General features: G+C 42.5%; 2 protein-coding genes across 2 annotated transcripts in view; both read right to left on the bottom strand.

Moving 5' to 3' along the window:
- Positions 1–9,375, bottom strand: part of scap (SREBF chaperone) — a 29,028-nt gene extending 19,653 nt beyond the window's left edge. Inside the window, exons 1-5 of the mRNA XM_068570676.1 lie at positions 9,202–9,375; positions 3,636–3,836; positions 1,106–1,226; positions 758–915; positions 98–318 (exon numbers count right to left, since the gene is read on the bottom strand). Of these exons, the coding sequence (XP_068426777.1) occupies positions 98–318; positions 758–915; positions 1,106–1,226; positions 3,636–3,757 (622 nt within the window). The 5' untranslated portion in view covers positions 3,758–3,836; positions 9,202–9,375. The remainder of the gene's footprint in view (positions 1–97; positions 319–757; positions 916–1,105; positions 1,227–3,635; positions 3,837–9,201) is intronic.
- A 146-nt stretch (positions 9,376–9,521) lies between these two features.
- Positions 9,522–12,568, bottom strand: elp6 (elongator acetyltransferase complex subunit 6). Its single transcript, XM_068570124.1, has 7 exons — positions 12,188–12,568; positions 11,942–12,020; positions 11,776–11,846; positions 11,267–11,391; positions 10,898–11,102; positions 10,623–10,781; positions 9,522–10,270 (listed from the first exon to the last, which is right to left on the bottom strand). Exons 1-7 carry the CDS (start codon positions 12,239–12,241, stop codon positions 10,145–10,147), a joined length of 819 nt encoding a protein of 272 aa, XP_068426225.1. The 5' UTR covers positions 12,242–12,568; the 3' UTR covers positions 9,522–10,144.
- Between the last annotated feature and the right edge of the window lie 1,522 nt (positions 12,569–14,090).

Raw genomic sequence — 14,090 nt, 5'->3', positions numbered from 1 at the left:
AGATCCCTCTCGGCCATTTCCTCCCTTTGATTAAACTTCCGTGAAGCAAAGAAACAGAGCCTGCGTGCAGGCTGGGCCTGAGCGGCCTCATCCCTACCTCGCAGCGTGGCCGAGGTGTGCAGGCCTTTGGGCTCGTGCTTCTGGATGGTCTTGAGGAGGTCGGGGTCCAAGTCGAACAGCTCCCGCTGGTTCTGCCAGTAGTTGCCAGGCGATACGAGCAAGCAGCCGTGCTCAGGCAGCACCGACTGCATCCGCCGTAACCCCGGAAACAGGTCTGTCACCTGGAGACACAGCGTCTCCAGACTGCGAACCCCGGAGCTGAACGGAGAGACCGGGGGTGAGAGCAAAGATATTAACAAAGCCGACAAAAGTAATTAGTATTTGCGCACATGACAACTTTATCTAATAAAACAGAAAACCACAAATCAGCACTCTAATGGCAGGAGTTTTTTTTGAAAGTCCAAAAGGTGAAATAGTTTTGGGTTCATGGCTGGAGTTAGAACTTCTTTGCACGTGTTGGGTAATGGACACCAATGTGCAGCCGTGTTAAAAACATTGATGACAGACTTGATTGACTGTATTCGGTATTTTGCAGTTAGTCAGACAACAGAAGCAATCTGAAGCCATTGATTTGAGACACGAGACAATAGTTGGGACGCGCAGAATTGTTTATTCATGGAACTTGACACATAGTTCGTCATCCACCGTTACATGCGTGTGCATGTGTGTGCATGCGTGCGTGCGTGTATGTGTGCACCTGTCAGAGTGGACGTGATTGCGTATTTCCTCCAGCAGGCTGAAGGCTCGACCCAGTGGAGACCGAAACACGTCCACCGGCACCAGACTGCTGTCCCATGGAGACACCGCCGCCTTCACCAACACCTGCTGGATGTAGGCGACCGGAGGACCCCGGTACTGCAGCGCGCAGAAAGACAAGACACACTCAGTTTGTCGACTGAACCAGCCTCATTAGCAGATTGTTTAAAAAAAATTATTGAATTTCAACAGTAAGTGAATCGTTCTTTCAGTATGAATGAGCCTCCATCTTTGCTGTAGAACCTGCAAGCAGAGTGATTCTGGGATGTATATAAACGGGTTCTCTTACCCAGTCGGGCCGTTCTCCGAGGTCTCCCTGAGGCTCATGGGAAGGGACGCTGTAGTCTCGCACCCCTGTGGTGAACTCCACAGGACCCGTCCCAGGCAGGGGAAGCCTCAATAATGGATAGCTAGCAGAGAGAAAGAGGCGGGGCGGGGGGTATATGAAACACAATTGTGGGAATGATTAAACCTCTCAAAGTCCTCAGATCTGTTGGAAACGTTTCAACGAAATTCAGGTCAACGTATATATCTCACCTCGGTGGTGCAACATTTGAGCCCTGAACGCAACATTTAGACAGAAAAGCTCATAACCAGCAGATACTTGAGAGAACCTGACACCTGGGCCTCCGGCTTATCTCGAAAGATTGAGTGCTGGAGAGATCTCCTCCCCCCCAGTTCCTCCTGGAAATGGGCGAGTCTTTATGAACACGTTTCTTCGAAAAACACCAAACCGACCCCATTTCTTGCACTATGAGCACGTGTATGATGTCAAGAGCAGCTGTTAGAGCAGCGACCCGGAGGTGGTCATTTGAGCGGGTCCATTATAAAATGTGTTTTTTTTTCATGGCAAAATGTCATGTTAAACTTGCGTTTGATGTCATATGGTTCTAAATTATGGTTATTAATCTTGTATGCTGAAAATGTGTCTGGAATTTTGACAAAAACAATCACAAATCTGAAAAATTTGCTCACAAAACATTATGAAAAGCTTTCCCAATTTGTTATCACATATCACAGACTGAGAACTGAGGACCATGGGAAATTATCTAATTTATTATGTCAATTAAAATGGATTTGTTTGAGCGCAAAGACAAGTTTTGGTGTTGAGAGATAAAGTCTTAGTATTTCTGCAAGAATTATCTGGAAGAGAGATTGGAAGGGCCTGGAAATATATCCCAAAATTGAGAAGCGAGTGAGTAAGTATTTGCTGAGTCACTGTTATTGATCAGTAACATTATCACCAAGGACAGTGTACTGTTGGTTAGCACAAATGTTACTCGCTCCTTTCAAATTTGCTTGTCAGTTTCAATGGAAACCTCACTTCTCTCTCTCTTCTGTGTTTTTCTCCCTCCCTCCTTTCCTCCCTCCCTCCCCCGAGCCTCCCTCACTCTGCAAGGTCACTGTACCTCCACAAAGGCCTCTTTTGTGCACAGCCAGCCCCCCTCCTGTCAGGCAGATGGAGGGACAGGCCTCCCATTCTCACAAGGGCCATTTTCTCACAGCCCTTTGCTCGGGGCCGTGCCTTTAACATCCCACGGCGTGCAGCTCTTTTTTTCCCTTCACATCACCCCTGGGTGGCGGGCGGCCGGCCGTCGGCCCGTTCGTTCACTCCCTCGCTCTGCACCCCCTGCTGCAAGGTGCCGCAAGGGCAGCTCGCAGCAGGTGCATGTGTGTGTTTCGGATCGCCGAGATTGTTTCACAATGCCTGCGCTGGTGCACTCAGGCCAACTCTCTGACCCGTGTCTTCTCTTTTGAACCAGAGATTTAGCAAGAGTAGAAATGTGTGTGTGGTAAGGGAGCGTTTGTGTCGTGGTATCAGCATGGGGTTCTGTTTTGCGTGTTTGCAGATGGCCAGTTCAGAGGAGCTGAGCCGGTTACTTGTCTGACCAATCACTTTCCTTTCAGTTCAGTCCGTCTCCACACACGATACCAAGATCGCTATTCTCTCATTTGAAAAGGAGTCTGCACTGAGAAGCACATACTCTTCAATGGATTGAGGGCAGAGACCAAATTCCAACACAACTGTCAATCCCTCACAAAAAACAAAATCTTCTCAGTATCAAATAATTCTTACTAATCAGACGCGTCAATCTGGAGTGGATTGGTGGAGAGTCATTTCTAACTGAGCAGAGAAAAAATTACTCTCCCTCTGTGAGTGGTTTTATAAGACGCATTCACAGGTTGCTGTCGCTACCAGAGATGTTTAGGACGTCTCTGCATCACTCCTTCACATTTCAACTATGGTAACTTTGGTTCATCTGTTACGCAAAAAGAAAACTGGCGACGACCGTAATCCAAGATGGCGACGGTACTACAGGCATCAAAAGGTGACCTCATGATGACCACATCCACTTCTTATATACAGTCTGTGGTGGTTATTCACACACAATATATTGTGGCTTAGATTGATTTCAAGTCTCAAGTCTGCAGCTCTACACTTCTGTGCAAGAGGTGGGCCGGACAAAATGTCCTCACTCAAAAAGAATGAAACTGCAATTGGTTCCCACAACGAGAGAAGTGACAGTACACACACACACACACACACACACACACACACACACACACACACACACACACACACACACACACACACACACACACACACACACACACACACACACACACACACACACACAATATTCTCAAGACAGCAGATTTAAACACAACACTTCTACAGTTTTGCAAGCCAGCTGTGCTTTGTTTAATGAGCCTTCATCTTTGCTGTAGAAGTGTTGACAGAAACCTCTCAAAGCGCTCCTAGATTATGGTCATTTGCATTCAACTTTAAAATCCAAACGATCAGACAGAACACCTACCAGCAGGTGAGGATGCTGGCCGAGGTGAAGAGGATGATGGGTACTGGGTAGGAGGCACACAGCAGCCCATGGCGGTAGAAAGCCGCCGAGATTTTTGCTCTCAGCCGCTCGCGCAGCGTCATCCTGGTGGGCGGGGTCAACTTCCGGCCATTGGGAAGCACTGCGCGGCCGAGGATGGTTCGCCGCGGGGCATCCAGGGACCTGGAGGAGCAATCGAGAACAATACTTTGACAGATTAACTTGGTCTTCAACATTGTGGATGTTTTTTGTGTACACAAAATATGTTTTGTTTCTAAACATGTAATTCACACAGTTTGTATACATTTGTATACTAAAAACTAACTTTTACCTATAATATCTGTGGTATACTAGTGTACACTTTATTAAAAAATAGAAGATGTTCTTCATTAAGTCCTTCAGGGGGTTACTTAAACGATAAAACTTTATATGAAATGAATAACTTGTTGAATGAATAGCCAGATCACTGCCTTCTGTCCAGTTTATAAAGGAATTAAAAGTAAAATTGCATTAACCTCAGAAAAAAAATGAAAATATAATCAAACAATTGCCACTTCTGCTTGATACATGACTGAAGAGACTCCTCTGGTTGTAAAGAAGAGAAAATGACTCTACTTTTCTCTTGATTCAGTAAACATTGTAATTAGTTTCAAGTCTTTTTCAAAACAGGATGATGTTCATTTAGTAAATGATGATCCATTTAGAGTCAAACAGACCATAAAGCAGTATGCTTTAGGGCGAGGCTTTCTGTGATGGAGAGGTCACTGCTGCAATTATTCGTCCGCAGTTCAAATATGATTACTTCGGTTCACTGGTTGCCAAAAAAAACAAAAAACATGACGACGGCCGTAGTCGCCAAACTCAAGGCCTCAAAACATCAGTCCACAAGCTATCGAGTGACGTCACACCTACGTCCACTTCTTATATACAGTCTGTTACTGTTACATACATACATACATTTGAACCAATAAGTTTCGGGAAGTTTTTAAATAAAAAAAATCAACTTGCATTTCATTGGAGAAAATCCCGCCGTACTTCCCATGGAAACAGTTACCGGCACTGATGCACGCAGAGGCCAGTTCCTAAAGTGAAGCTCTGTCCTCAACACATAACTTGTTACATACTCCACGTTTTGGCCCACATGCTGCCAACTAAAGGCACTGTGTGTGTGTTTTCTTCAGACCAGCTCATACATGGGTCACATGACTTAAACACACGGCTCATTCAGAAGCCAAAAAGGTGCGGACGCATTGACCCCAGTAGAAAACATAAGACTCTGATTTATCAGCCTGACTGAAGCAAACTGATGTGTCATCGATCACATAAAACATCACCAGGTTCACCAGATGGAGGCCTTTTGTTCTTGGAACAACACAGACGGATAAGCCGGCGAAGGAGGAAGAGAAGAAGCGCTAAAACAACTCATCAATTCACAACTATTGAATAATAAAATATTTGTCAATCATTAAATGGGAGAAAATATAAACATTCACAGATCTAAAATATAAGAACTTAGTGCATCCCAGATCTTAAACAATTAATAACAATGAAATAAACAAGTTGATGATGTCACCTTTGGCTCTTAATGATAAGCTTTTTTTAAATAATCTTCTCACACGAGTAATATCAGTTGCAGTTAGCCCTTATTTTTTACAAAGACATATAATTAAGAAAACACATTATCTAAATTGCGCACGTTTTACTGTTTTAGTTGACAAACAGAAAAAGGAATCAGCAAGCTTGACAACTATTTTGAAAATGTATTAATTGTGAACATTTTCAAACAGTCATCGTTGCCAGCTTTTCCAATGAGGGGAATATTTTTGCTGTGTTTAATATCAATATGACAATATTAGTTAGAATATTTATCTGATTTCATTAAAACACAAAGTTTACTGCCATGAACTGTGTCACTTGTTACATTAAAAACGTTGACTCATTTGGTGAGTTTTTTGTATTACACTTGCTTTGAACAATTTAAGAAGAACTTTGTAAAACAACAAACACGGTACGTTCAAACCTCCCCAATATGATTGCACTGCAAGTCATTGCATTAATGATACTGAATTTGCTTGGTGGAGTCTATAAAACTATACGTTGCATATTATTATTATTATTATTATTATTATTATTATTATTATCAGGATCGCCAGCGGTCTCAACATTGTTTCCCAGTTATAAAGATCCAAGTACAGTAACATTTAAAATCTTTGCCTTGAGGTTCAACCTCCCTTCAAACAAAAATCACTGCCTTCAACTTCACGTATCGACTTAATCTTTTGTTGACGTTCATGCCTAATCTCAGACCCTTGCCTCTCTCTGTTTACTCAGCCGACCGGTTCAACACTGCCTTTCGAGCATTTGTAGTTACTGCTCTATTACAAATGTTTAACAGGCTGCCTGGCACACGTACACCGCAGCTGGATTTGTACAGTGTGGTCATTGCACTGAGCCCTCATCTTATCACATGTTGTCAATAAGCACGACGCGTTACTTGCCAACTATGCCACAAAACAAAAAAATACAACACAGCTCCGTCCCGTCGGTCGTTACCATGATACAGCCACCTGTCCTGATAAACGTACCTGCTAACGGGAGACCAAGTTACCGCTATGGCTCGTGGCCGTTTGTGTCCCCTGAAAGCAGCAGCGCCGGGTGTTTTAAGCCTCAGCAGCGCCTTGTGGTTAACGTAGAGCTCCCCTCTTGATTCAGGCAGAGTGTGCGGCTGCTCGGTTTGTCCTCCCGGGAGCAACGGAAACATTCCCCGGGAGGAATTTGCCCCGGGAGGTCTCTTGATCTGCTGTTATAAATACCCTATATAGTTATAACAGCAACGTCCTGGGAAGCTCGCACAATGGGTCCAGCAAATGTCAAAACAGGCTTTGAAGTGACGCCCCTCTTTGCTTTCCCGTCTCCGTGGAAAGGTCGACTCTCAGCCAGGTCCTGCTCACTTTCTCGCGAGGGAAAACTTTCAGCAAATGTCTCCATCGCTCTCACTCTCTCTCTCTCTCTCTCTCTGTCTTTCTCTCTCTCTCTCTCTCTCTCTCTGCAGTTTGTCCAGTTCACTGCGTGCTGTGGGGTTGTATTAGTGGAGCAACGAGACCTGATTTGGCGAAAGGCTCAGCAGCATCTCCGTCAGTGAACTAATCCGGGATTGAGCCGATCGGAAACTCAACGAGCAGGCCGGGCTCAGGGCCTACGGCCAGCCGTCCGGCTGCTTCCCAGTCTGCAGGGCAGCTTGTCCTGTATGTTGCAGCACATTTGCGTCTCAAAGGAGGCTTTAAAACAAAAAACATCCAGGGAAGAAGAATAAATAATACCAGCTGCAAGGCTGGGCGCTGGTCAACTGTTTCAGGCTTGTGGGTTTGTGTTCTCTTCAAACACTTTGGCAGGTGACCTGCAATTGTTTAGAAATCCCATTCTGTCTGGTTGGATGGTTGTTTTATTGGGATTATACCAGCTACTAACAATACAATTTCTGCTTAAAACCAAACAAACCACAAGTAAATATCTATGACTTTACCATGGAAAATGGCCATGTGATTCTGCGGATATAGGTGTCGGGCCACTAATGTCCAAACAAAGAACGGTCTATATGCCTCCCACGTGATGAGCAAGCACACTGAGTTGCAAACAAAAACACAGCTAGAGACATGACCAACACAGGGTTTCATGTTGCAAGCTAAAAAAAATAAATAAAAAAAATTGTAGGTCTCAATTAGTGGCTGGTAGATTTATGAAGCCACATGCCTGCAACATCACTGAGCAAAATAGAGCACCAAGTTTATAAATATTCTGTATCAAAACGGCTGAAAACTAAAGACAGTATGCTCATAAATGTTTTGAAAAGGAGATTTGTGGATAACAGATTTTAAAAAAGGCTTACCTCTTTTCAACACTCCCTAAAATGCTTAACTTGAAAGCATCTCTAGGACTTAGAGATTCCAGTGGCATATCAGCTACTTTCTGTATCATCCAAACCATTATTATTATTATTATTATTATTATTATTTCCTTATTAAATATATCTTCCAGTGAATTACTGGAGGACCCAAAAAACTATACCTATACCCCAAAAACATCTCAGAGAGTTCTCAGGCTGTTTATACTCCACAACGCAACCGTGTCCAGACTCAATTGCACAGTTGCATAATGTGAAAAAATGCTCCTCTGATCTGTGACGCCCATTAGTCCTGCTGTAAAGACCAAGTCGACGTGGATGAGCAAGAAGATTACTGCAACGCAGCCTTTTACAACCGGAGCAGGGGGCAAGAATAGGGAAATGTCCTGTCAATCAGTAACCGTAATGTAATGGGGAGTGATGTTTAACAGTCTGTTTCCTGACAAATTACTTAGAGGAAGAAGAAGAAGAAAATGAGGAGAGTATTTAGTTCTGCCGGTTATAAAGCTTTTTTTTTTTTGCTTTACACATACGTACATACATACATACATATATATATATTCAGCACTAAACTGTCTATGTAGCTCACGTTGAACTGCATAAATGGGTGAAATATATAAATCCCAAGACAAGTGGTGATGGGGCTGACGCAACCCTGTGGCAACATCACCTGCCAGGAAACAAGGTGGCATGGTGTCCTCGAGCATTGAGCCTCAGATAGTGTCTGTTCACTTCACAATAACCCAACAGAATAACAGGATTCACCTCATGTCCCTTACTATTCACATTACCCACAAGTCATTGCGCAGGAGCGTTAAGATCTCGCGCATCACCTTTAACGCTAAACCATTTATTCAAAAAAACGTTTGACCGCAATTCAAATCGTCTAACACAAGATGGTGTAGAAACCACTTATTATACAAATAATTTCCCAATGTATTAAGTTTTAACATTACTCAAATCCTCGCTGTTTGAATTAACTGACATGAACATTTGTTTCACAGGAATCTGCTGTCAAGCGATAACTTGCTAACTGACGTAAACTGAAGCTAACTGACGTTAGAGAAAGCAGCTCGCTAAATAACTTTAGTCACCAATTTCCTTAAGCCTGTATTCAATAATCATTTATTTCAAAAGGTTGCTGTATCGGAAGTTCAACTCGCACACGAATTTTGGAAAAAGTAAACAAAACGTATTGCCTCTACAATTAACGACCAAAAAAACACTGACGACAGTCGTTAGCTTGCAAGCTAAAGTTAACGTGTGCAACTTAACTCGCTAGCCTCAGCTTTTTTCACTTAATAACCAGTTAATTCAAAAATAATCCAGAGAGTAAAGTCATGCTCCTCGGGTTCACGGCAACAACTAAATGCGTACTCACAAATATTACGTTACTTCCACGCGTTGTACCTTTGATGCAAGTTACCTGCAGACACCTTGTAAGCTAACATGCTAACCCACAGAGCGTGAATCCGGTGGTCACTATCGATAAGAAACAATTAGAAAATATCGTGATAACTAGCCGCTATGGATCCAACATGGTTCAATATTCAACATTATAGAGTGATTAAACGATCCCCAGCTGCCCCGTGCTCCCAACACAGCTAGTTAAAGCTAACGGGTTAGCTTCATCTTCCACACACACACCTGGACAAACTTCGGAGATCCTCAGACGTTTTAGTTGTTGCGGTAAAGCTGGCGAACAGCCGAGGTGTTTAGTCCTTTGTTTTGGGATCTGTCTCGTGTGCCCCGTCACCAACGTGGAAGGAGCAGCTTTTTTAGGAATGCTGGTTGTCAAAATTCTAGAAAGAGACCTCTCCACTCCGAACTCTCACCCGGCCGGCAGCGTGACGCGTGAGGACAGCGCGACCTCTACTGTTCACACAAGGAATGACAACATATTACACTTATTTTTAATTTTTACTCAAACAAAATCCATTTAGTGGTAAGTGGTAAGTCATCTTATGTAGTTAATCATGTACCAAGCACTCCTTTTTTGTTTATTGGTCTACAATATCTTAATTATTTTAAATAGTATCTTTAAATGATTGTTTTATTCTATTTTTGTTTTTGTTATGCACCTTTCATCTCATCAAATTCCTTTAATGCACCTTCAGGTCACTTATTTTTTAATAACGCGCTTATTCTGATATCAGTCGGTCCCTTAATGTCCACCCGACATCACAAACATATAAACCGTCTGCATTCAGTGCATCACAAGTCATACCTTCAGCAAACCAGCCTGATAAAATCAAAACAACTGTACATTTTTTTCTTTGTTTCACTTAATTGAATACATGAAAGTAAGTGGGAAGAGATTCAGAGGAAGCTAGCAGCTGGCAGGCTAGCAGCTAGCAGGATCACAGCATCCTTTCTCCAGACGCACGGTGTCGAGGCTGCGTCGTTGACACTGCGGCAAGCATCCAAATGTAAAAGGACGGTTGGTGAATTTGTCCGGTTCACCAACTACTTTGGCAGCTAAAGACACTCCAGCGTGTGTGTTTTGTCCGATAATATTAAAACATAACAGTCAGATGCTGCGTGTAAAACGAGACAAAAAGGCAAAAAACCAGGACGCTAAATGGTGGAACTAGAGAACGGCGCTGGACGTCCCAGGAGCAAAGAAGGAGGCTCCTTTGTCATGGACTTTGTACTGAAAGAGTTTCTTCTGCACGCACCGCCCATCACTTTGTTTCCTCCTCCAGCAGACCTCCACCTGAAAACGAGAAACAAAATGTACATCTTTATTGTGGAATATTTGTGTGTGATCCCTTGAATTATATCTTGCAGATACATGGTATGTAACCTTTTACAGACCATCCGCGTCACTAATATAAGTTATTGATGATGTATGTGCACTGATTTTACTCAGATATTAATACTTTAAAAAAATAGTACAATCAAAAAACACTATTTAATGTAAGTTATTAATGATGCAGGTGTTGGTGACATTGTAACAGAAAATCTTCTATAAAAACCTTTGGTTGGACAAAACTTTTTTTTTTTTTAAAAGAGCTTAAGATGTGGCCACATCTCTGAAGTGAAGTATGTGAATAAAACACACTCACCTGCCCGTGTATGTCCCTGCAGTAGCCAGTAGGGAGACCCTGTACATGAAGAGTGAGGCTACACTGGTGGGTTAGGCCCCTCAGAAGCCTCTCCGAGTCTTCGTCGTCCTCCTCTTCTTCTTCTTCCCCATCACAGCGAGTCAACATCACCACATTGCCCTGCAGCCACAGTCAAAGTTACAGTTGGCTTCACACCAAAACCCTCTTTTTGAATATAAAGAGAGAAATTAAACCTACATCTCAAATAAATCGTGCTCGGACAGCGAGGGTCTAACCTGCAGCTGGGAGCAGACGATGGCTCGGCAGTAGTGGCTGAAGTCCAGCACGGCGCCAACGCTCGCCCCCAGACTCAGCAACACGCTGAGGTCATCCACCAGCAACACCGGGGGTCCCCACTCCTCCTCTGTCTTGCCGCCGCCAGAACTGGTTGCACTGGACCGGACCAACTCGTAGAGACTCTTCAGGCCGACAGCAGGATCCCTGGAAACGGAGGATGTGAAGATAAACCAGATAAAAGGTTGAGTGGTGTCTAAATGTAATACTGTTGGATTTGTTATCCAGATAAATACAGTGATGCCAAACTATAATAGAAGTCTGTTCAGGTAAGACAATTAGGTAAAGAAATGTGATTATTTTGTTTGTACCTAAGGAAGCCCATGGCTTCACTTCCTGTGTCGGTTTCTCCAGGAATCAAAACAGACAGCGACTCCTTCAGTCCCTCTAAGAAAACCAGCTGACCCTTTTCCTTGGCTTGCGTGAGGCTCACGCCCTGAGAAAGCACAATTTACACACAGCTAATCACAAATTCGGTGTCACCACCTGCCCAGTGTACCAGGGTGTCGATCAATATATATTTCACAAATTACCAGAAAATAATATTGGATTGTATATGCCACAAGGGTCTAGCGTTAATGTACAGATACATTCACATGTTAAGTGTTCCCTCACCTTAAACCCAAAAGTGATGAGGCTGGAAACAAGAATTAAAAATGGCCCGTGTGTTTTTTTTAAAGGAGACAGATATGATGGACTCAGATAGATTAAACTGACTGCCAGTGTGAAACATAAACTATTGTTTTCAAATAACTCTTCTTTTGCAGCATAAACATGGAATAAACAAGTACATAAAAAGACGACAACAGGGGAGACTCACCAATCTCTGGCTTATTGCACTGTAATGATTGAAGGACTGCACCAAACCCAGAAACCACACTTTGCAGCGGGCTGACATAAAAAGAAAGAAAGAAAGACATCAGCTGTGGTTGGGAGTTAACGGTTTCTCTCATTATTTTAATTCACATTGACAGGCAATATCTCACCTCGTAGGTACAAAGAGAGAAAGTGGTGAATAAGGAAAGAGGCATCACTCTGTCTGTCTGAGAGCAGGACAAATTCCCCCTGAAGAGAACGAGGCGACGTTAAACTTACACTTAACTGAGTAGTAAAAGTATAGATATCGTCATCATTCTGCGACTAACGTTTACAGTAACGTTAGCGTGTTAAACAGTGTGTTACAGCTTAATATAGGTAACATAGCAGACACATTAGACACGCTCAGTCCTCACCTGTGTGAAGCTGTCGGGAGTAGTGTTCAATATGCTGTTGAGCTCTGTAAACATAGCTGGATTTAACCTATTAACCGTAAATTATACAACGTTAGCTTGCTAAACGGGTTGCTGGCGAGATAAAATAACGTTACAAAATATGCGTCGTCCGCTGGGATTCATCTCGAAGTGTATGTTGTTGATTCTCGGTCAAATATTATACTTTTACTCCAGTTTCATTGCTTTCCTCGTAATTAGCTGTCGTGCTAACGTCAAGTCTCATGCTAGTCACCAAAGACGAGTTAACTGAAAAAATAGGAGGTCTCACTCTGCACGGAGATGCAGGTTTTTTGGTCCGCGTTGAGCCGTTAGTGGCGTCTTGGCTGCCGAATAAACATGTGACGTCTTTTACTGCGAGGTTTAATAATTACAGAATACGGCAGGAAAAACAAAAAGTTCACGTTTTGGAAACTGCCTTGTGAGTTTCCATGCGTGTTTGTTTTTCAAAAAACCAAGCCACCTGGCGACCGCCTTGTACAGCAATCTTAATAGACGATCTTTGCTTGCACATGGCGACTTCTTCAGCGAGTTTACGTCCTTGTTGTTAAGATACCGCCTCCTATTGGTAGCACACTGTAAGTGGTAGTATTGAAGTAAAACAAGCATGTCGTTAGATTCACTACAAATAACAGTTACATGCAGAGATGAAGTCAGCATTAATTAAAATAATGTTGGTCAAGGAGATATTCTCATCTCTGTTGGGCCAAATTTTGCCTCAAAGAAACTGAACATGAACTCTGCTGTGTTCTGCTCTAGATGAACGTTTTCTTTACATTTGTGGATTTTTAGCATCAAACACATGATTCAAGAGAGATTTAACTCCCCATGACAATCACAGACATTACTAATGTACATCATCACCTGCTAATCTGTGTCAGCATCCTGTGCAAGGGTCTCTTCTGTGCTCAACCTGATTATCTTGAGATAATGTTCTCCTGAGATACTTTTACATCAGGAAAACCTCCTTTGTCCAAACACTTTCCTTTGCTTTTCACATTGATTCATTAAGAAGTAGACATTATTGAACAGGCAGTCTTGTCCTATGTTAGGAAACATGTAAAAAGATATTAAAGCATATTGAATTCTCTGCACAACCCACAATAGGTCATACATCTTATTCTTAAAGTGGGCATATGGGATCATTGTCCTTGCAATACGAAATGGCAACAACAACAAAAATACAATCAACGGATATTTACCAGTGTATAGTTTTGAACCATTAACCCCTGGAGTATTGACCCTCTACATTCACTTCACAACTTTACTTCTTGCTGTTCAGAAATAGAAAGTTTTTATTTTCCAAGCATCACTGAACAGGGTGTACATCATATTATTATTATATTTGTTATATTTCAAGCGTATAATACAGAGCATTTATATTCAGCTCTTGGGTATTTTGAAAGGCGTAACAGAGAGATTAAAGCAGCTATAATAGATATTTTTATGATAGCAATGTTTCAAATAACTGTAACAATGTCTGAAAGGCAATAGAACTGCATTTATCAAGTTGTGTCGTGATTTTTCTGCTCATTTTAGCTACCTGGCCCACAGCTTTAGTGTTTCGGTTCATTCTCAACGCTCTCATTGCTTTATTTTCAGAGGGAACAAAGCTGTAAAACCAAACAACGGACTAGCAAGTGATCATATTGGAGCTAAATAAAGCTATTTCAGAATCCATTCCTGATGAAGTGTGGGGCCGAATTCAGGCTGGTTCTTGTCTGTTGTCCATCTTGTACTGCAAAACGGACGAATAAAAAACACTTTCAAGTAAAATGGGAGAGAGAACCTTAACAACTGATTATGTCTTAAATCAGCAGATGGCAGTGTGTCGCTCTTAATAGCTAAATATCAAATAGATCAAGAG

This window comes from Clinocottus analis, unplaced genomic scaffold (genome assembly GCF_023055335.1).
Source record: "Clinocottus analis isolate CAN_PGR_092001 unplaced genomic scaffold, fCliAna1.0.p SCAF_9, whole genome shotgun sequence".
Lineage (NCBI taxonomy): Eukaryota > Metazoa > Chordata > Actinopteri > Perciformes > Cottidae > Clinocottus > Clinocottus analis.
Note: the sequence above shows the minus strand (reverse complement) of the source record. Positions and strands in the feature narration are given on the sequence as shown.

Bases quoted from the DNA above. Each gene is read 5' to 3' on its own strand.
- elp6 (XM_068570124.1), bottom strand. From the start codon at position 12,241: ATGTTTACAGAGCTCAACAGCATATTGAACACTACTCCCGACAGCTTC. The intron at 12,021-12,187 runs GTGAGGACTGAG...CGTTCTCTTCAG, and splicing joins CTCCCGACAGCTTCACACAG to GGGGAATTTGTCCTGCTCTC. The intron at 11,103-11,266 runs GTACAAACAAAA...CTCCGTTTCCAG, and splicing joins GAAGCCATGGGCTTCCTTAG to GGATCCTGCTGTCGGCCTGA.